Consider the following 20,891-nt stretch of genomic DNA (forward strand, 5'->3'; position numbering starts at 1 on the left):
AAAGAAAGAAAGAAAGAAAGAAAGAAAGAAAGAAAGAAAGAAAGAAAAAGAAAAAGCAAGCAAGAAAGAAAATGAAAAACTATTTGGCCTGTAAAGCCTACTTACTTGGTCCTTTACCACAAATGTTTGTTCACTAACCCCAGCTTTGACAACCGATTGAACTGTAAATGGAGTGTGAAGATAAAGCATAAAACACTTTGTGAAGCAGAATCAGAAACACTCACTGACTAATCAGATGCCTGTGGTTAAGAACAGGTAGAAGTGAAGACTGATGCTAAGGCTTCTATTTAAAGCTCAAGGCAGTTGGAGACACTATTACCCGAGAGAAGGAAACAGAAAGGAGGATGTCTATTCTAGACATCCCTCAGAAATTAAATCACTTTGTTTTCACCATTAACGAAAAATAAGATTAAATGACAACAAGCCAAAATGAGGTAACAGACTTACAGTATTACAAAAGTAGGAAAAAAAAACTTGCTCCCAAACAGTCATTTGCTCTTGGAACATGTATTTTGCAACAAGGGGAAAAGTGTTACTTTTCCTATATTAGATTTCTAAAATGAAACGGCTGGTATTTTACTGTAGAAAAGTGAAGTACAATTCTAAAATGTATCACATTTAAGTCTAACATAACAATAGTCTGTTTCTGCATATTTGCATATCCACTTTCTCAGGAAGCTTACAAATAGTGTCTTCACGAGTAATTGTCCACAATGAAAGCCACTTGTACTACACACTTCTGATATGTTTTAGATGTTCTACTTAAAAAAAAAATTTTTTGGGGGCGCCTGGGTGGCGCAGTCGGTTAAGCGTCCGGCTTCAGCCAGGTCACGATCTCGCGGTCCGTGAGTTCGAGCCCCGCGTCGGGCTCTGGGCTGATGGCTCAGAGCCTGGAGCCTGTTTCCGATTCTGTGTCTCCCTCTCTCTCTGCCCCTCCCCCGTTCATGCTCTGTCTCTCTCTGTCCCAAAAATAAATAAATGTTGAAAAAAAAAAATTAAAAAAAAATTTTTTTAATGTTTATTTATTTTTGAGACAGAGAGAGACTGAGCATGAACGGGGGAGGGTCAGAGAGAGAGGGAGACACAGAATCCGAAACAGGCTCCAGGCTCTGAGCGGGTCAGCACAGAGCCCGACGCGGGGCTCGAACTCACGGACCGCGAGATCGTGACCTGAGCCGAAGTCGGAGGCTTAACCGACTGAGCCACCCAGGCGCCCCTAGATGTTCTACTTTTAAACACAGGTAAAAGCCCACTAGTAGCATGATAAAAATGTTAATCCTGAAAACCCTAATTGCTTTCAGAAGCAAACACATATTACTTTCAAAATTTTATTATTATTTTTTAATGTTTTATTTATTTTTGAGACAGAGAGACAGAGCATGAGGGGGAGAGAGGCAGAGAGGCGGAGACGCAGAATTTGAAGCAGGCTCCAGACTCGGAGGTAACAGAGCACGGAGCTCAACATGGGGCTTGAACCCATGAACCGGGAGATCATGACCTGAGCCGAAGTCGGACGCTTAACCGACTGAGCCATCCAGGCACCAACTTTCCAAACTTTAAAAGTTGAAGGGACATGATGTACAGGTGTAATAAACATAATGGCAGAGTACTTAGAGAGGGTGTTCTAAACAGCAAAGAGTGCTTCCATTGCTAACAGAGTGTTTGTGTAACTGCCACCCAAGAAAACATTCAAGTGTCCTATTCATGAGACAAAAACCCAAAGATGGAAGAGAAAAGTTACGGAAGAAAAAACAGGACCTAATTATTTCTAGAGTAACATATTAAAATTGCAACTTGAAATTCTCCAGAAGTTGCTATATAAAATTTATGAGCATTGAGATGATTTTATAAATAAGATCCCTTTTCTCCATTTAAGAGTTCTGAAAGAATCAATAGGTGAAGATAGAAAGTTCCAGAAACATAAAAAAAAAAAAAAGGTCAATTCAAGGTAATATATAAGGGAAGATACTGCTCTTATAATTCCTTGCTAGTTCCAAAGCTCCAGCACTAAATATGAGAAATCTGGATTTCCCAGATAAAAATTAAGAACACGGTTGCTATTCTTACATCAATTCTGGCTACTATCTACCCAATGCTTACTACTTGCTGGGCACAGTTCTGAATGCCACGCAAATACTATCACAATATTCACAATAAACTTATGAATGTGGCACAGATCCACAATCCCTCATCTGAAACCTTGGGACAAGATACGGTTCAGAATTTAGAGTCGTTCAGATTTTGAGGAAGACAACACAGTGCATATACTGTTTGTAGTAGTTTAGGTTCCAGCAGGAAACAGGTGGCACACTCAAACTGGGATATGAGAGAACGTGTACAGAGGAGAGGGAAGGGTTTCCTAAGAGAGAGATAAGGGAAACTGTTAGACAGTCGGACAGTAGACCTGAAGGAGTCAGGCAGGGAGCAGTTGCCAGAAACCAGACACAGAGAGGGCCGTCTGACAAAAACCATGATCTTCACAGAGGGATGCAGTCAGCCCACCGTGACCTTGCAGGAAGCGAGGTGAAAGAATACACTCTTCCCCACAGGTCAAAGAGAAGGAGGTGAGCAAAGACGTCCAATGCTATCCTCCACACACAGCTCGGCCTCTCAGGGGACGACCGGGGCGTACAGGGAGTGGATCTGGAGAGGCCACGGCAAGTTACCCAGCACCCAGCTGTATTTGTCAGCATGAACTAACTTCTGCCACAATGCCAACACAACCCTGGCTAAGACAACAAAAGTTTACTTCTCACTGGTATCAGGTCATCCCGTAGTTCACCATGTGTAGAACCCCCTCCTGAACCGTTGGTTGCTACTAGGTGTTGAGAGAAGACACCAGATGGACGAGTGGTGAGAAGGCCTGGAAGGGACATACATCAGTGGAGCCTACGTTGTCCTGACTGAGACACAGACGCGTGGCACCACCTAACTATAAAGACTCATGGAGCAGTGTGGTGGATGTGCCCGGAAGGAACAGGAGAAACACATTGAGAAGCACTAGCCTTATGGTGTATTATATAACACTTCAGTAGAATTTGAGACCATACCCCAAGTCAACCTGAGATTTCTTCAGTGAAACATTAACACCCACTAAGTGGGACAAATACAGATAGTACTAATAACAATGATGAAAAGCCTCACGCCAAGGCAGATTAGGCGTTTCCACCAAATAAGTTTTGGTACCAAATTTTTTTTGACAAAATCCTTCAGGTTTCCAGAGGATTTTGCATTTCAGAATTACAGCTAAGGGATTACGAACGTGCAGTGTGATCATTATACAAATGAAGAAACCTCTCAAACGGCAGTAAGAAAATAGGGATGGGACTTCAACTCAGACCCATGACTGGCAAAATTACACTTAGGAAAACTGCAAATGACCAAATGGCTCCTATCATTCTAAACATCATTAATGATATCAGCCCACAGACATAAAGAAACAAATCAATTCCAGTGTTGACTGTATCCTGTTCTGTCCCAGCACTCACTGGGCTAGCAGTCAGAGGGAATATAGAGAAGAGGTAATCCTGACCAGGAGAACGCCAGGATATGGTGGAAGAGAGATTTAGGATACATCTATAGTAACAAGCAGACTCTGATCCATGCTCTAAAAGTATGAAGTCTTAAAATGACTGATTCTCAAGTATAGAATTAGGGAAGGCTCAGAGAAAAGACACTGCCATCCGAGTTAGACCTGGAAGGAAGAACAGAACTGTGAACGAGAAGAAGTCTGTTGGGCAGATGGGGGGAGACTGAACAAACGAAAAGAGGCAGGAGGTATTTAAAGACCTGAATAATGAATGGCAAATGGCTTCTGATTAAGAGCACCTGAGTGGACAGTTCAGAGTTTTAAATTTTACCTAATTTTCATCAAGATGCCTAGACAGTTTAAGATTAATAAGTCAAAGAGGACCATGAAAAGTCCACGGTAGGAAAGCCATTTGGCTAGGTGATGATGCAACTTACTGAGAATCCGACTATGAGAAGAACCTATCTGGGTTCAAACATAGGAAAGGGAAAATTTTGAATTTTAAATTTTAAATAAGTTGAGATGAAGTGTTTGGAGCATCACTAAGGAGTTATCGGTGTTATCTGAGGACTCTGATTTATAAATTTTTACTCTGGTTGCTAAGAGGCTTTTTATGTTGACTTCTTAGGTCTAATCACGCTAATCTCCAGTTTAGCGAGGTTCTTTATTACATGTGCCACATAAATAAGGTTTAGCAAGCACTGGTTCTATTCATTCAGGAGAAACAAATCTTTATAGCAAAGTAAAACATGTGAGGAACATGTACCGACTTGTACTTCTGCCATTTTTGTAGCAATTTCCTTGTATGTCAACACAATTTTAAAGAGTGCCGGCCAACGTGACGAAAACGTTAGCACGATACAACTGAACTTCCCTGTATGCTAATTATCAAGGAAAAGAAATAATCAAAAGACAAAATTCCTTTAAAGAATATACTTAATGTGCTTCAACGTGGGGGGTTTAATGTATTAAAGAAAAAAAACTTTGTTGGGGTGCCTAGCTGGCTCAATCAGTAAAGCATGTGACTCTTGATCTCAGGGTCGTGAGCTGAAGCCCCCCACTGGATATGGAGCCCACTTAAAAAGAAAAATTAAAAAAAACAAAAACAAAAACTTTGTTAACACGGTATGACAGTATCACTTCCATATGCAATCCTTTTCTTTCTTTTCTTACTAAGCTTGTTTTATATTAATAAGGTTTAACTTCTTTTCTAATGGATTATGTATTATTAAATGCCTGAAATGCTATATTCCTGAATCATTTTTAAAACTTCAAAATAACATGGTCAGAATCAACCTATAAACATATAAGCAAGATGTTTTAAGAAAAATTAAGACATCTGTCTCTTAATATACTTACTTGATTTAAAGTCATGATAATCACAGCAGGCAAAATAATAGAGTCCTCTAGTTAGTCTAGTGAAGAAACTAATGAACACATAGATAAGAGGAATAACAAAGATATGTTCACCAGCTTCCTTAAATAAACAAGTAGAATTTTAGAAAGACTTTATTTGAATTCCTTGATCTCTGCCAAGGTCCAGCTGTTTGTACTAGCTGTTTGGAAAATACTCAATAGGACATTTCCAAAGAGCAAATCCCAGGTCAAGTTCAGAACATGTGACCTCCTCACTGATTGTATTTAAACAGCATACGGTAAGAAGTTAGATTCCCCAAGGGACACTGGAGAAAGCCTGAATTCTTAATCTTCGAAGAAAAAAACATCAAAAGGTAATATTAACTTCAAATTTTCTGAATTACATATTAGAGGCAAATGTAACTTTTAGGATGTATTAGATTCGTAAAATTAAAGTCTGCACTTCAAGTTAAAAGAGTATTTAACCATGACCAACATGGGGTAGTTGCATTATCTTACATGTGGCAAGCCATTAGGTTTGAATGTAAGATAAAAGTAAATAAGCCTTACTTTAAAAATGGTTTATTATTAAACTTTTGGTGTATGTCTGTAGAAGACTGGACTAAGAGTCAGACTCAAGTTCTAGTTCTACACATTTTTAGATATGCATTCTCAGGTAAGTTATGCCCTTTGTCTGAGTCCATTTGTAAGTCCATTTGTAAGGAGTTGGTATTGATCATTCTTTTTCCCTATCTTAAAAACTATGAAATTGTTGGGGTGCCAGTCAGTTAAGCGCCAGACTTCAGATCATGATACAGTTCGTGGGTACGAGCCCCACATTAGACTCTGCACTGACAGTGTATTGCCTGCTTGAGATTCTCTCTCTTTCCCTCTCTCTCTCTCTCTCTCTCTCAAAAATAAATTAATAAACTTCAAAAAAAAAAATTGTGAAGCCCAAGACCAGCATTTCCCCAGTGCTGGAATGAGATTTCCTTCAGGTTTTCCTCTTTTTTTTTTTTTTTTTAATTTTTTAACATTCATTTATTTTTTGAGCTACAGAGACACAGAGCAAGTGGGGGAGGGGCAGAAAGAGAGGGAGTCACAGAATCCAAAGCAGGCTCCAGGCTCTGAGCTCCAAGCTGTCAGCACAGAGCCTGACGCAGGACTCGGACTCATGAATCGTGAGATCGTGACCTGAGCCAAAGTTGGATGCCCAACCGACTGAGCCACCGGGGTGCCCCCAGGTGTTCCTCTTTAAAAAAAGCTAATTCTTAGATTTCTGTTCCGAGTGTCAGTAAATTTCTATAATTATTTTGACACAGGAAAATGGTGTTCAAGCTGTCACTCATCAGCCTGTTCCTCCTGTTTGTCACTAACACTTTGGGGAGCACTACAACATTAATGACCTCAAGGTCTATGACAGTCTCGAGTCCCGCGATGAGTCTGAATTCTCTGACAATCCCAAATTCCAAGACAACCTCAAATTCCAAGACAACCTCGAATTCCAAGACAACCTCGAATTCCAACACAACCTCAAATTCCAACACAACCTCGAATTCCAACACAAACTCGAATTCCAACGTAACCTTGAATTCCAACACAATCTCGAATTCCAAGACAATCTCGAATTCCAACACAATCTCGACTCTCAAGACAACTTCAAATCTCCAAAGAATCTCAAATACAAAGATGATTTCAAATGCCAAGACACCTCTGAAAACAGCAGTGACCCCAAAGATAGCCACAACCATGAACATGATGACTATGGGAAGTGGTGGCACGAAACGGAATCCAATGGACAGCACTCACTTTCTTTTCTATATAATATGCTCACTGTTTTGTGTGCACTCGGGCTGAAGTGGACTTGAACTTCTGCATTCCTATCTCAGTTCATTACTATCTGCGAATTACAACAAGCACACTAGGAAAATCAAATTTATTTCAACTTACTTGTTAGGAAGTTATCATTATCCTGGCTTAATTAGGTTGTAGATTTTAATTGTGTAAGTTTATTACCTTAATATAATGGTTTTCTTCCTTAAAAATGCTAAAACAAGCAAAATGCCACGTTTGCCTTTTAAATGTCTGCAGAATTGAGTTGAAACTCAGATTCTTACATTAAAAGTGTAAGAGAAGAAATTGTGTTGGTGATGTCTAACCAAAGTACACCTCTGTGTATGAGAGAAGGGGACAGAGGACGGGGAATGAGGAGTGGTGTGTGCTATTTTTGTATCAGCTTTTATTAAACAGACATGTGCTAATCTTACGAGAAGATACTACACAAAACACCTGTGTCACCTATTTCATGAAATGTGGAACAGTAATATGTTGTTACGGTAAAAAATGTGCCAATTCTGTTTTTTGAAAAAAAAAATGTTTTTTTTTTTTTTTTTTTTAATTTATTTGAAGGATCTCTACACCCAGAGGTAGGGCTCAAACTCATGACCCTGAGGATCAAGAGTTGCATGCTCTTCCGACTGAGCCAGCCAGGCGCCCCGACTCTGCTAACTACTGTAATGCATAATGCAGCTGGTCCAATGACAAGACTATCTTGCTCTGAGTAAACATTTCCCTGGTATTTGAAAAGGTCATTTGTGGGGCGCCTGGGTGGCGCAGTCGGTTAAGCGTCCGACTTCAGCCAGGTCACGATCTCGCGGTCCGGGAGTTCGAGCCCTGCGTCGGGCTCTGGGCTGACGGCTCAGAGCCTGGAGCCTGTTTCCGATTCTGTGTCTCCCTCTCTCTCTGCCCCTCCCCCGTTCATGCTCTGTCTCTCTCTGTCCCAAAAATAAATAAACGTTGAAAAGGTCATTTGTAAATCAGATGCCTAGAATTCAGAACTCTTCCCTATAGAAATATATCTCAAAACTATTCGGAAGTTTCATGCTGGTCTACAAGGGTTGATTTAACCCCAAAACCTAGTATATAATTTTAACACTGATAACAACCATGTCATTAATAGTGTAGTTGTTAAGGTTTGAAACCAGCTGATTCTGAGCAGTTGTGCTGCCATGAGTGAAATACACGACCCGGTGGGATTCCCAAACTTCAGTCATAAACGGATTACAGATGAATCACTCCGGGTGCCTGCTGAATACATAGATTAGGCTCTCCCCAAGGGATTCTGATCTGGTAGCCCAGGACAGGGTCTCGGGACATGTTTCCTGTTTTAATTCTCCAGGTCATTCGGACAGCTAGGTTTGGGGGTGACTTGCCACTTCTCTTGACAAGTTTATTTATACACATGTCCTTCACTGCTCTTAACAAGTCCTCAGAAGGTTAGTGTCGGGGCTCCATGAAAAATTCTACCACAGGCACAATTCGCCTAATGCAGAGAAAGCACTCAGTAAATGTTAGCACTAGTGCCACCCAAAAAGCAACTGCCAGGTATAATGTTTCTAACATTCATGTAAAACTTTTAGGTTTCACATTTTTAAGTATTCTCCCCAAATAACCCATGCTCCTGGTAACAACCCAGAGAGATACATAATAAATATTCTAACTGGTCTTCGACCTCCTCCAGTCATACTCCCGTCATAAGCAACGTGAATAGTTTAATGTGCATATTTGCACACATTTCTCCAGCTGTATATGCTTGTGCACACATATTCCTCGGCACCCTGTATGACAAGTGCCACAGTCCTCCTTCTGGGTCTTTTTAAAGCTGCACTGGAACACTTCTGTTACTCTTGCCTGATGAGAATCCATTTTTCCTCATCCTGGTATCTGCAGTCCAGTTTTCCCTTTCAACTCATGTAATTCAAGTAGGGCTACAGTTTCACCACTGTGCTCCAGGGATGGGCACATGATTCAGGCCCAGACAACCAAGATATCCCATCCCCCTGCCACAGCGATTGCCTCAAGAATTGGCACGTGACTCAAGCCAGGCCAGTAAAACCAGGACCCTTGCTGTACCTACTGGCAAAGAGGTCATTTTCCCTCAGTTGTTAAGCTGAGAACGCAATCCACTGCTGACCATGGGGAAGAGCTTCCTGGGAATGACATCGACCCAAAGGAAGTGGAGTCGAGAGAGAGAAGACAACGTTCTCCAGATGACCCTGTTCAAAGCTCTGCACGAGGTCATGCAAGAAGCCAGGCCATCCCTTGATCTCCTCAGGTGCATGTGCCAAATGATACCCTTTTTAGTTTGCACAAGTTTGAATTTCATTTCCGTTGCTTGTAACAAGTAGAAAAAACAACACATTGTATATTATTCCATAATATAGAGGCAGCATCATATATTCAACAATTCCCCTTTGGAACATAGTTACGGTGTTTTCTTTCTTTTCTTTCTTTTTTTTTTTTTTGCTACTATAAACAAGGCTGCAACAATTGTTCTTGTATTTATGGTACTTTACTACAGGGTAGGAGCATAAATCTATGGGAGGGACTAGCAGGGAAAGATTAGGAACTCAATTAGGTAATAATTATGGAGCACCTTGCATGCCTGACAACAGAACCTGTGGATTCCTTTATATGAGGAATCAATGGTGCTATTTAACACCACAAGAACGACGAGATGAGATGTGTACTGGCAACTGCCTCCAGAAGCAATGTGGAGATGACCCGGAAGAAGTTCCCCGCGAATTAGGAAGTTGGAGGATAATGCTGCATTAGCACAGGTAAGAGCTAATAAGCAAGTGTCAGTAATGGCAGTGGGGCAAAAAATGGTTCCAAAAGGCATTTTCAAGGCACCTAAAAGAAATAAACCATTAAGATCCAATTAAAAAAAAAAAATAGAACACATACCAAAGGACAGCCCCTGCTAAAAAAAAATAGCAGTAGGTGGTTATTTTGATCACATGACTAGAGCTAGGAGCAAGCACTTAGCATGAAAAGTTTTGCCAAACAGATACTATTCAGCTGAACCACATTCTCTTTTTGGAATTTGAAGCATGAAGTACTGAGGTAATGAAAGAATTAGTGGCTGGGGCTAAAACTGAAGGGATACAGAAAGAGAAAAATCATGAAGCAGAGTTGATTAGGAAGCCAAGAGGGAGTCAGAGTGTAAACTGGTTCCAGAACTGATAGCCACCTAGTTCTGTCTACATCTGGGCAGGCTCTGCTGCAATTCATGTTTTTCCTGAGAAAATAAGAAGGGCTTCTTTGCAATAACAAAGGTCACACTAAAACAACTTAATTGATTTGTCAGGATCTCACTGTTAAAATCAAGACTAGGTGACTGATAAGGAGGAGGCTAAAAGAAAGAGGTAAGAATTTAAAAAGATCAGGGTTTCTAGCATGGGAACGAAGAATGATGTTATTGAAAAATACAGTGTGAAAAAGTGGAACTGAATATACAGAATTAAGTTTTGCATACTTCAAGTCTGAAATGTCCCTGGACTATTTGTAAGGTGAATGGAATCCACAGGTCAAAAGACGTTAATGAATACATTGTAGTCCAAGCCATAGAAACACAAGAATATCAAAAGAGAAGTCCAACCCAAGCGCTCTTTGACAAAGCTGGCCATGTAAAGATAAGGCCTTTACAATCTTCTGGACTTGTACAGTGGAGGAAACAGGCTTCTCTCTGCTCTGAGCTACTATGTGCTCAACTGTCTTTGAGCTAAGACTTCACACCAGGTGAAAATGAAGGCCAAGAGGAGCTCTAGGAGGTCTAAATAAAAAGCTGAAAGTACCCAAAATCTGAAACTGGAAGAGTGCTACCAAAAAAACAAAAAGAAAAAAGAAAAGAAAAGAAAACCTCAAACATACTCTGTACAGAACTTTTAAGTCACAAAATATTTTATGGGACAGGTCGACAGTTTTTATAAGTTCTACCCCTCACCTTTTTTTTAACATATGAAGAAACGGATTCAGAAAAAAGTAACTTGTCTAAGATTATGTGGCTAGTTAAGCAACAAAGTTGAGAATCCTTAACACTCTCAAATCACCATGTTACATAGGTTTCCCGGAAATCCCACTGCTTTAATCCAACAGAGGGTGTCTGCACTGAGGTTTCCCAGAAATCTTTGCTCCTTGTAAACTAACGAGAAGTTAAAGGGGGAGGAGGACACGCACCTGTTTGCCTCTCTCACCAGTGTTTCACTTTTTATTACTTCAGCAAAATAGGGAGGGTCAAAATATACCGACTGCATTAAAAGTTGTGGTTGAAACACAAATATGCTTCATCCCAATTGCAAAAGAAAGTGAAAATTACCTTAGGTGATTTAGAAACAGGAACTGATAGAAAAGTTGGAGAGAAGACTTTCAAGGGAAACGAAGAGACCTTACTCAGAGTTGTTCAAGAGGAGAGCACAGGGTAAATGCAAGTTTCTATACTCTCTTGATTCCATAAGACCCAGTTCTTGGGGCTTCCTGGTCTTAATGCTATCTGAATTATTTGACTAAATTAGTTTCCCACCTTCTGCATCCCTTTGCTCAGTCCCCTCCCGCCATTTCTCAACCGCCATTTCCTATATACCGACAAGCTCTCGCAATCCATGGCCATTCAGTCTCCTGACAGAACTCTTCAACGTATGTTAAATTCAGGAAACTCAGGAAGATTAATTTCTACAGCCACTGAATAGTAAAACTAAGATTACACATAGTCCTTGAAATTCCAAAACCAATGGTCTCTCTGTTAGACCACACCGTCTCTGCGGTTCAAATACCACGAGTTTATGACATGAACAGCAAGAAGTAAAACTCGCCAACTTGTATCACAGGTAAGTTCTCAAAAGGTAGAAAGAATGAGGCAAGAAAGAGAAGACAGTAGCAGGGAAAGCAACGCAAAGCTTCATACCTACTGTGAAGAAGGAGCTCACAGCATTTTCAGAAAGGTTTTCTAGGCACTAGCCTGGACTGAAGACAGCATGAAAAAAAATGCAATCAATTTTCCAAGCTGGCACCTGTGCCATCTTTATAGAAATTTCCACACCTTCTCTAAATTATTTGTTAAATCACCCTGATGTTGACATACACAGCATATTATTGAAAGTTCTTAGAAACAGATTCTTAAAGTTTTATTTGTCATGTTGTAGATATTAATCAGAATACACCTAAAAAGAAAAGATTCTTTGCTATTTTTTTGTTATTCTTGGTAATTAATCCATTGTAAGAAGTATAAAAAAAACTGACGTAAGAAAGAGAAGCCAGTAGGAAACAGGTCTCCTGAAAAGCAATTTCTAATATACCACGTATCATTTTGGGACAGGCTGGTTATTTACCCTGCTATATTTATATTCTTCCAGGTAAACTTGTCTTCAATTCCAGTGAAGTCAAACGGGAAAAATCAAACTTGCTGTCTCTCTCCATTTTAAACACTCTGATAAGAGAAACTGAAACAGTATTTCTTACCTCCGTGCAACATAATAAAATATAGGATTCCCAGCTTTGGAAGTCCCAGCTTGGTAGAAAATACTTAATGTTTTCAAAGCCTTGAACTCTTCTTTTTCATGTACTTGATGCCTGAAAGGAAAAACAAACAAACAAACAAAAAACAGGGTAACTCATAGGCTTTATATTGTCCATTGAGTATTTATAAAAACCCATGATTAGACCAGTGATGAAATATACTAAATGACAAAACATTTAAAAGCAACACACTTCCTGAAGGGCAATCTGACAACAAGTACCCAAAATTTCAAGATGTTCCTCTTTGAAACATAACAAGTCGTCCTTAGCACTACCCTGGGCAGTAATATGAACCATAGGATTGTTTTTAAATTAAAAAAATCCTTTAATAGTTTATTTATTTTTGAGAGAGAGAGGCAGAGAGAGACAGTGTGCAAGTGGGGGAAGGGCAGAGAGAGAGGGAGACACAGAATCTGAAGAGGGCTCCAGGCTCTGAGCTGTCAGCACAGAGCCCGACATGGGGCTCGAACTCATGAGCCATGAGATCATGACCTGAGCCGAAGTCAGACACCCAACTGACTGAGCCACCCAGGCGTCCCTACCGTAGGATTGTTTTTAATCATGGTATTTTCTTTTTCTAGAAGCTGTTGAGTTTTTATTTATTTGTCTTTCAAGAGTTCAGTTTATCAACCTTTTCTTTTTGGGTTTATAATTCTGAATGATTAAAAAGGCCTTCCTTTGCATATGTTTTCTTCTTCATGGGAGTTTATCCTCATGAATGATGGGAGCACCTTTTTCCAGTCACTCACTCAGTTGTAGCAACACCATTTATTAAAAGTCCATTCTATGGCTAAAATCAAAAACACAGGAAACAATAGGTGTTGGCGAGGATGCTGGAGAAAAAGGAACCCTCATGTACTGTTGGTGGGAATGAAGGTTGGCGCAGCCTCTGTGGAAAACAGTGTGAAAGTTCCTCAAAAAATTAAAGATAGAATTACCATAGGATCCAATAACTCCACTGGGTATTCACCCAAAGAATATGAAAACATTAATCTGAAAAGATACATGTACTCTATATTTATTGCAGCATTATTTATAATAGCCAAGATATGGAAGCAACCCACGTGCCCATTGCTAGGTGAATTTTTTGTCGAATGTCAGATCCCCATATGTATTTTAAAATGTTTCGGAAAAAGCCTGATTTGATTTTTATGTATTCTGTTAAACATTCAGTGTGTAATTATTTGAAGCTTCAGGTCATTCACCAACCCTGGGACGTTGTCATCTGTTGTCTCTTCAAATATTACCTCTTCTCCGTTCTCTCTAAGCTCCATTTCTGAAACATCTATTACTCATTTTGGACCTTCTCCTTCTGTCATCTGCATCTCTTAACTTTTTTCATATTTTCCACTTCTTTATCAATCTGTACTGACCATATGTTGGCAATGTGCTCAGAAATTATCTTCCAGCTATATGTTTTAAGAATAAAATATTTTAAAAATATATTTCCTTTGGAGGTACCTGGATGGCTCAGTCGGTTAAGTGTCTGACTCCTGGTATCAGCTCAGGTCACGATCTCAGGGTCATGAGGTTAAAAAAAATTTTTTTTAATGTTTATTTGTTGAGTGGGGGCGGGGAGGGAAAGGGGCAGAGAGAGAGGGAGACACAGAACCTGAAGCAGGCTCCAGACTCCAAACTGTCAGCAACAGAGCCAGACCTGGGGCTTGAACTCACAGACAGCAAGATCATGACCTGAGTCGAAGTCAGACACTTGACTGAGGTACCCAAGCACCCCTCAGGGTTGTGAGATTGAGCCTTCAGGCGGGCTCCGTGCTGAGCATGGAGCCTGCTTGGGATTCTCGCTTTTGCTCTCTCTCTGCCCCTCCCCCACTCACGCTGGTGCTCTCTCTCAAACATTAAAAAAGCAAATACCGGGGCGCCTGGGTGGCGCAGTCGGTTAAGCGTCCGACTTCAGCCAGGTCACGATCTCGCAGTCTGTGAGTTCGAGCCCCGCGTTGGGCTCTGGGCTGATGGCTCAGAGCCTGGAGCCTGTTTCCGATTCTGTGTCTCCCTCTCTCTGTGCCCCTCCCCCGTTCATGCTCTGTCTCTCTCTGTCCCAAAAATAAATAAACGTTGAAAAAAAAATTAAAAAAAAATAAATAAAAAAGCAAATACCTAGTATACAATACTAGGTATTACAGTAGTATAGTGTAGTAGTATAGTATAATACTAGGTAATATAGTATAAAATACTTCGACCTAGTACTTCTGTACGTCATGTATCTCTTATGTCCTGGAAGGGGTGGGGGAGAGAGGTTCTATCATCTCAGTTCATTATATTGCCAGTACCAGCTCAGCATTTGTTTAGTATTAATGGAAACAACCTAGATATTGTTTGATAAGGGTAACAGGTACACATACGTACAAATGATTATGAGGCTGTGTGTCAAATGTTAACTGAATTATCTCTAAAAGGTGAATATCTCTAAGAAGAGTAACTGAGAATTTTTTACTTTCTTTAGATTTCTGACTTTTGAATAACTTAACAATTTTTATTTTTATAGTTGAGAAAATGAAGCTTTCTTCATTTTTTTTTTTTTTTTTTTTTTTAAAAAAAAAAAACGGGTCTCAAAGAGCATCAGCGGGAGCTGAGAGGAGAACAAAAATAACACTTAACATTTATTGAACACTATATATACCAGACACTGTTAGATCGGTTAGTCTCCAAAAGCGTGGAAGATTGTCTTTTATAAGGGAAGCTAGGGTCTCAGAGAAGGAGCAATAAATAGGTTTTCTTAGAAAAGTGGAAAAATGGCTAGGATGTTCTCAGTAAGTGGTGAATAAAAAAGCTGTATGTTTTTGTACTGTGTAATTTTCAATTACATAATATGAAAACTTTGTGTGGAAAGTATTTCTTTAATCACTTAGGAATAAACATTTGTTACAATGAAAAGAATATAGTAGAGCTAAAGATAAAAAATAAGCTGGAAAGGAGACTGTTTTGTGTTCACACATTCTTTTAATGGTATCAAAGAACTGGAGTCATGTGTACAAAACTATGGCCTATCTGTAATATGATCAATAGCCAGCACTTACATTGCAAAGCACAGTATATGCCAATCTCTAATGTGAGTTAATTTCTGCATTTTAATTTCTGCTTTTTTACTTCTGTCTCTGGCACATATTATGAACAAAACACCCACAGTCACTGAAGCACTTACTAAGTGACTAAGTGTAAAGTACTATGAAAGGTACCGTAAAGACTAAAGGACTCAGCACACCATCTTCGCTGGAACGTCATAAAAGTGAATGTCTAACAAGGAGGCTCTTTTACCTCACAAACTAAATCCATCTAAATGAGATTTGAAACAAATGTCCACAGAAATTTTACAGCAATACTGAAATTTACTGAATTTGGGGAGTCTCAATCTAAAAGAGGTTAATAGCATCAAATTTGGGGAGGGTTCTGAAAAATGCTACAGTGTGGCAGAAAGAAAGAGCTCAGAACTTAAAACCAAAGGACCCATGACTGAGGTGTGGGAACTTGGGCAAATCAGTTACTCACACTGAGCTGCAGAATCTCCCTTAACTAAAATATGATTATCTACCCTCCATTATAAGTATTAAATGCAAAAACACCCCAAAGCAATATGACACAGTACCATTCAAAAAGATATTATTTTTAGAGGAAAATCAACTATAAAACAAAGCACATGTCAACAAGAGATAAGGTAAGAAACAAGTGGGATCCCAAAATAGGGCAACGTGATCATCAAGCACATCTTTCCTAATAATCTTCCATCAGAAATACAAGTATATCCAACAAGTGGTCTCCTGGTAAACCTTGCATCTCAACCAAAAGAGAGCAATTATTATTTCATGGTGGTACTTTACCTAGTCATAAATTCCTCAAACTTTGAACTGGTAAGGTTAAGGCTGGACCAATGTGTATCGGCCACAGGTTTGTGCTCTGGAGGACCCAAGTACGCAAGAAGTGTTGCCATCTTATCAAAAGGTCGTCTTCCAACAGCTTTGTGATCCCTAGAAACAGCAAACTACTTAGAAAAAAGCAGCGGTTCACATGTAGCTGTACACATTGCTTTAGCTTATCACTGGTTGCTTTACTTCTTACTGTCAGCTGGTGGTTCCCAATGATTTGTAAAAATAGCAACAAAAAGACCTCGAAGGTTGTAAATATACACGGAGACATCTTAGAAATATGACCACTCCCCAAACTACAAAATTTACATAAAAATTCATTTTTTCTAGTATTCTTAATCCATTGCCATTAAACAAGCAATAAGTAAAAATAACATTGTAATCCACTTTTTCACAGGATGAAAAGAATCCTTCTTGAGAAACTCCTCTTTATGAATTGGACATATTTGTCATTGGTATCAGATCTCTGCTTAACCACGGTACATATGGATTTTCAGTAACTATTAAGCATTTAAAACTACACGAGAATAACAAGATACCATTTCACAAACATCAAATCGGCAAAAATTATGACGTTTACTAATGTCAACTTTGGTGAGGATGTGTATAAAGAGGTACTCTCACGCAGTGCTGATCAAAGTGTAAATGAGCATGTACACTTTGAAAAGTAATGGAGCGGTGTCTAGAAAAGGAAGGGCTGTGTGTACCCCAGAACCCAGCAATCACACATTCAGGTAATACACAAGAAGACAAATATGAAGCATATTTATTACATTACTATTTAGAACAGTGAAAATCAAGAAACAGGCCTAAATATCCATCAATTAGGAAATGTGAAAATAAATTTTGATATAGTCATTCAATAAAATACTAACGTAAGTTAATGGTAAATCTCAAACAGAATATTGTGTGAAGAGACTTATTTGCTATATAATTTATGCAAAATTTTTAATGTTTATTTATGAGAGAGTGAGAGCGGGGGAGGAGCAGAGAGCGAGGGAGACACAGAATCCAAAGCAGGCTCCAGGCTCTGAGCTCTCAAGCACAGAGCACGATGCAGGGCTTGAACCCATGAACAGTGCAATCATGACCTGAGCCAAAGTCGGACGCTTAATCGACTGAGCCACCCAGGCGTCCCAATTTCTGCAAATTTTTAAAACACACAAAGCTATATTATATATGCCTATAATTTCCTTATTTTGTCAGTTTCATGGAGAGAAGTAATAGCTTTTCCCCCAAGAAACAAAATGTTATAAAGGTCTGAAGTAAAATAGCAAACTAATGTTAAAGCTAGTTGGTAGACACGGGTCTGTGTTATATTACAGCCGATACTCTTCTGTATGTTTGGAATTTTTTTTTTGAAATATCCGAATTTTTAAAAACTCTGTAGCATCAAGCTACACGAATATGTATGTGAATTATGTAAGAGAAATGAATGTTTGCATTTAAAAGTTCACAGTTCATTTGCGTGTCACACAGACAAAGCATCTTCATCCTTTTATGTCCCAGCACACTTCAGTCATGCCAGTGTCACTTTAACCCAGTAACCCTTCATGAAGGATTAAAATGCTCTCTCTTTTAAACTACCATCTCTTTATTAGTTAGCCTTAGCTTCATGGTCTTCTAGCATTCCCATGAATGAGCAAACCATTTTTATTAGCATTTAAGATTTTTCTGGACTCATTTTACATTTGTAAGAGGAATGCGTGGGAATTTGGGCTGTTTATACACATACACAACTTGAAAGGGCAGCAAGTGATTCAGGCTACAAGAGGCTTTAAAAACAGCTAATGAACCAATACCCAAGTTAATACTTTTCAATTATTGGGTATTTTCTACATAAAGCTTTATTTTCAAATACTTAGAGTATCACAAATAGAACACTGGCAATGTTTTAATTATTAAATTCCCTAGAATTAGGTGCTCTTTAGATTCAGATACCAATACTCATTTGAACTTCTAGTAAATGTAAACTCCCCTATATCTTGTTGCACACGTTTGATGTTTTGCAAACCAGAAAAATACAAAGGGCTAATTTGTGATTTTTTTTTAGCTTAACACTTAAAAAAAAAAAAAAAAGTCTGTAGCACCAGGTAGACTTGTTCATCATTTCATACGAGTCAACCGCTTGCCTATTTAAGAGTTCAGGGCTCTGCATTTCTCTTTCCAAACCTTAATTCCTATTCTAAGCAGATGCAGAGTAAAAAAGCATTATTCGTGCCCAATAATTTTTATAAATTTAAACTAAGAGTTTTCAAAATCTCCATGACTGCGAAATCTTACCTGTTACTGGAAAGATACTGGCCAATTTTCTCTTGATTGTTCCAGAGTAGACGATGTAAAGCAAGCACATTGCCATCACTGATGAAGGAGAGACTATGATTTACTGCATCACTGGTAGGACAATCAGATGCTATATCAAGGAAAAACCTTAAAAAATACAAAGCCATTAGAATTTTTAAAAACTAGATGCACTCATATCTATGTGTGAATCAAATTGATCTGAAGTAACTTTGTAAAATAACTGACATTACAAGTATGGAGGACTGTAAGTATTATTCACATGTGACTGTCATTAAACACAGGAAGAGACAAGGAGAAAGTTGGTTTTCCATTTCCCATACCGGGCTTCAGCTTCATGGTAGGTTCTGAAGTCAGACAACAACAAAACTTAGATAGATGAGACTTTGGATCGAAGCCAGTACAGTACTTTATAGATAAGGAAATGGAGACCAAGACAAGACAAAAGACTTCCCCAAAGTTACACAGCTGGTTAGGTCAGAGCCAGGATGAGAACCTTTGTTCTCTTAACTTTCTATGGGTAGTCAATCTGCTGGAATACGAATCCTATGCTGACATTCACTTTTCTCTTCAATAGAGCTTGCAGTCCAACAATATACCTTTTAAGTGCCAACTAGACAGAAACTGGTAAGAACGACAATGAAAAACTGCAAGAGAGAGTTGCCCAAGTCCAGCTTAGACTATGAGATCAATTAGTTTCACACTCCATGAAAAGTAGAATTCTGTAAACTTACATTTACAAAGCATTTTCTCATACACTACCTCATTTGTTTCTCTAAAATCCACTCAGAACACAAACAGTTTTGCCCCTATTTACAGATAAGCCCACAACTCAGAGAGATAAAGAGAAAGAACTAGTTAGTTATGGCACCTCACAGAACTCAAGTTTTCTAAAATCATAAAACTTCAACAGTTGTCATTATTCCTTTGAGTAACTTTTTAGTTCAGGTACACTTCCAAATCGAAGTATCAAAAATATTCTAACATCAAAATATTGTCATTATACACTATCAAGCATAATATGTGCCATTTTGGCTTTAGTTTTTTACAAGAAGGAATCTTTTCCTTTTTCCTCTCCCCCATATTATAGCAACTTCAAATCTTTTATTTTAGTAGATGTGCCAAAAATCCCTGCTAGTTTTCAAGTATGGAAGTCACTATCAAATTATAAAGAATATGGATTTATTTCGCTACTGTCTCGTATAGTAAAAGAAAATAAGATTAACTCTGCTCTTGACCTAGAGCGGGAAGAGGAAAAAAACCTACACAGGAGCTCCACGTAGACCAAGTACACAGACTTCAGTGAAACTGACAATATTTAAATCAGATAGAGCAATCCTACCTCCGCGCTGCATCAAAGTTGCTTTTCACAAAATCATTAAAAGGCCGCATATGCTCTTCTTTTGTGAAGAGAACATGATTGGCAATGCTCTGAAGTATCTAAATAATAAAACACGGTTATAAATCAGATCATTCATTGCATGAAGTGTATACGTTCGCATATTCTTTACAAAAAACTAATTTTCTCATCAATATAATTTCTATTGCTGAGTAAATTATTCCTCATGCTATAAATATTAGGTGTTTTTATTCCTTCCCAAATTACTACATATATATACATATGTATGTGTGTGTGTGTGTATATATATGCATATACACACACACACACGTATATAAACACATATACACATATTTACATATATAAAAATACATATTAAATTTTTTAATGTTTTTTTTTTAATAAAAACTCATACAGTCTCCATTTCAGTCTCCACTTTAGAATTTCCAGAATGAATATATAGAAAACTATCTTTAGGAGACATTTGTTAAGATATTTTCCCACGATAATAATGTCCATCAGATATCAGTCTAATGAATTCCTTTGTAATTTAACAACTAAAAATAAAACAAAAGCATATAAGTGAAAACCACAGGCTATTTCAAAAATAAATTCAAGTGTGAGTACAGAAAATACAAAAAACTGAAAATTTAGTTGGAAGGGAAATTTAAAATAGATTAGCAAAATAATTCTTCACCTTTGACATTAACTTCAAGCCCCTTTCAATTCTAGGCGGCGGCTTTTTATCTAAAATCCCTGCTTCATACGGTGAGACAATGGCAGGATTGATAAATCTGAGGAACATGGCACTTCCCACCGCACCGATGCTGTTCTGAGGGAAACGCTGGCTAACCACCTAAAAATAAGGAGTTGAGAACTGAGTATATGGTTTGAATTTAAAAAGGAAATGGGAAGAAAGAGCTCGAGGGTCAGACTTTGGCACAAAAACTCTGCACAGATCAAGCCTTGTAAACAACACATTTCTATTTTTTTCCTATTCCCCAAACATCAGTAAATAAAGCTTATCCTCAATTCTTGCCCTCCACCCCTTCTGAAGCACAACAAAGGTATCTAAAAAAAAAAAGGAAAAAGAAAGAAAGAAAGAAAGAAAGAAAGAAAGAAAGAAAGAAAGAAA

General features: G+C 38.6%; 1 protein-coding gene and 2 long non-coding RNA genes across 3 annotated transcripts in view; 1 reads left to right on the forward strand and 2 right to left on the reverse strand.

Moving 5' to 3' along the window:
- Positions 1-20,891, reverse strand: part of NF1 (neurofibromin 1) — a 258,016-nt gene that overhangs the window by 86,581 nt on the left and 150,544 nt on the right. Inside the window, exons 31-35 of the mRNA XM_040455091.1 lie at positions 20,454-20,612; positions 19,760-19,857; positions 18,400-18,546; positions 16,072-16,218; positions 12,182-12,292 (exon numbers count right to left, since the gene is read on the reverse strand). Coding sequence (XP_040311025.1) covers positions 12,182-12,292; positions 16,072-16,218; positions 18,400-18,546; positions 19,760-19,857; positions 20,454-20,612 — 662 coding nt within the window. The remainder of the gene's footprint in view (positions 1-12,181; positions 12,293-16,071; positions 16,219-18,399; positions 18,547-19,759; positions 19,858-20,453; positions 20,613-20,891) is intronic.
- LOC121017169 (uncharacterized) lies at positions 4,276-7,753 on the forward strand. Its single transcript, XR_005784650.1, has 3 exons — positions 4,276-5,259; positions 6,208-7,472; positions 7,690-7,753. It is a non-coding gene; the product is annotated as an uncharacterized LOC121017169 (long non-coding RNA).
- Positions 9,163-12,173, reverse strand: LOC121017170 (uncharacterized). Its single transcript, XR_005784651.1, has 2 exons — positions 11,628-12,173; positions 9,163-9,577 (listed from the first exon to the last, which is right to left on the reverse strand). It is a non-coding gene; the product is annotated as an uncharacterized LOC121017170 (long non-coding RNA).

The sequence above is a fragment of the Herpailurus yagouaroundi genome, unplaced genomic scaffold (assembly GCF_014898765.1).
Source record: "Herpailurus yagouaroundi ecotype Mexico unplaced genomic scaffold, PumYag 215, whole genome shotgun sequence".
Classification (NCBI taxonomy): Eukaryota; Metazoa; Chordata; class Mammalia; order Carnivora; family Felidae; genus Herpailurus; species Herpailurus yagouaroundi.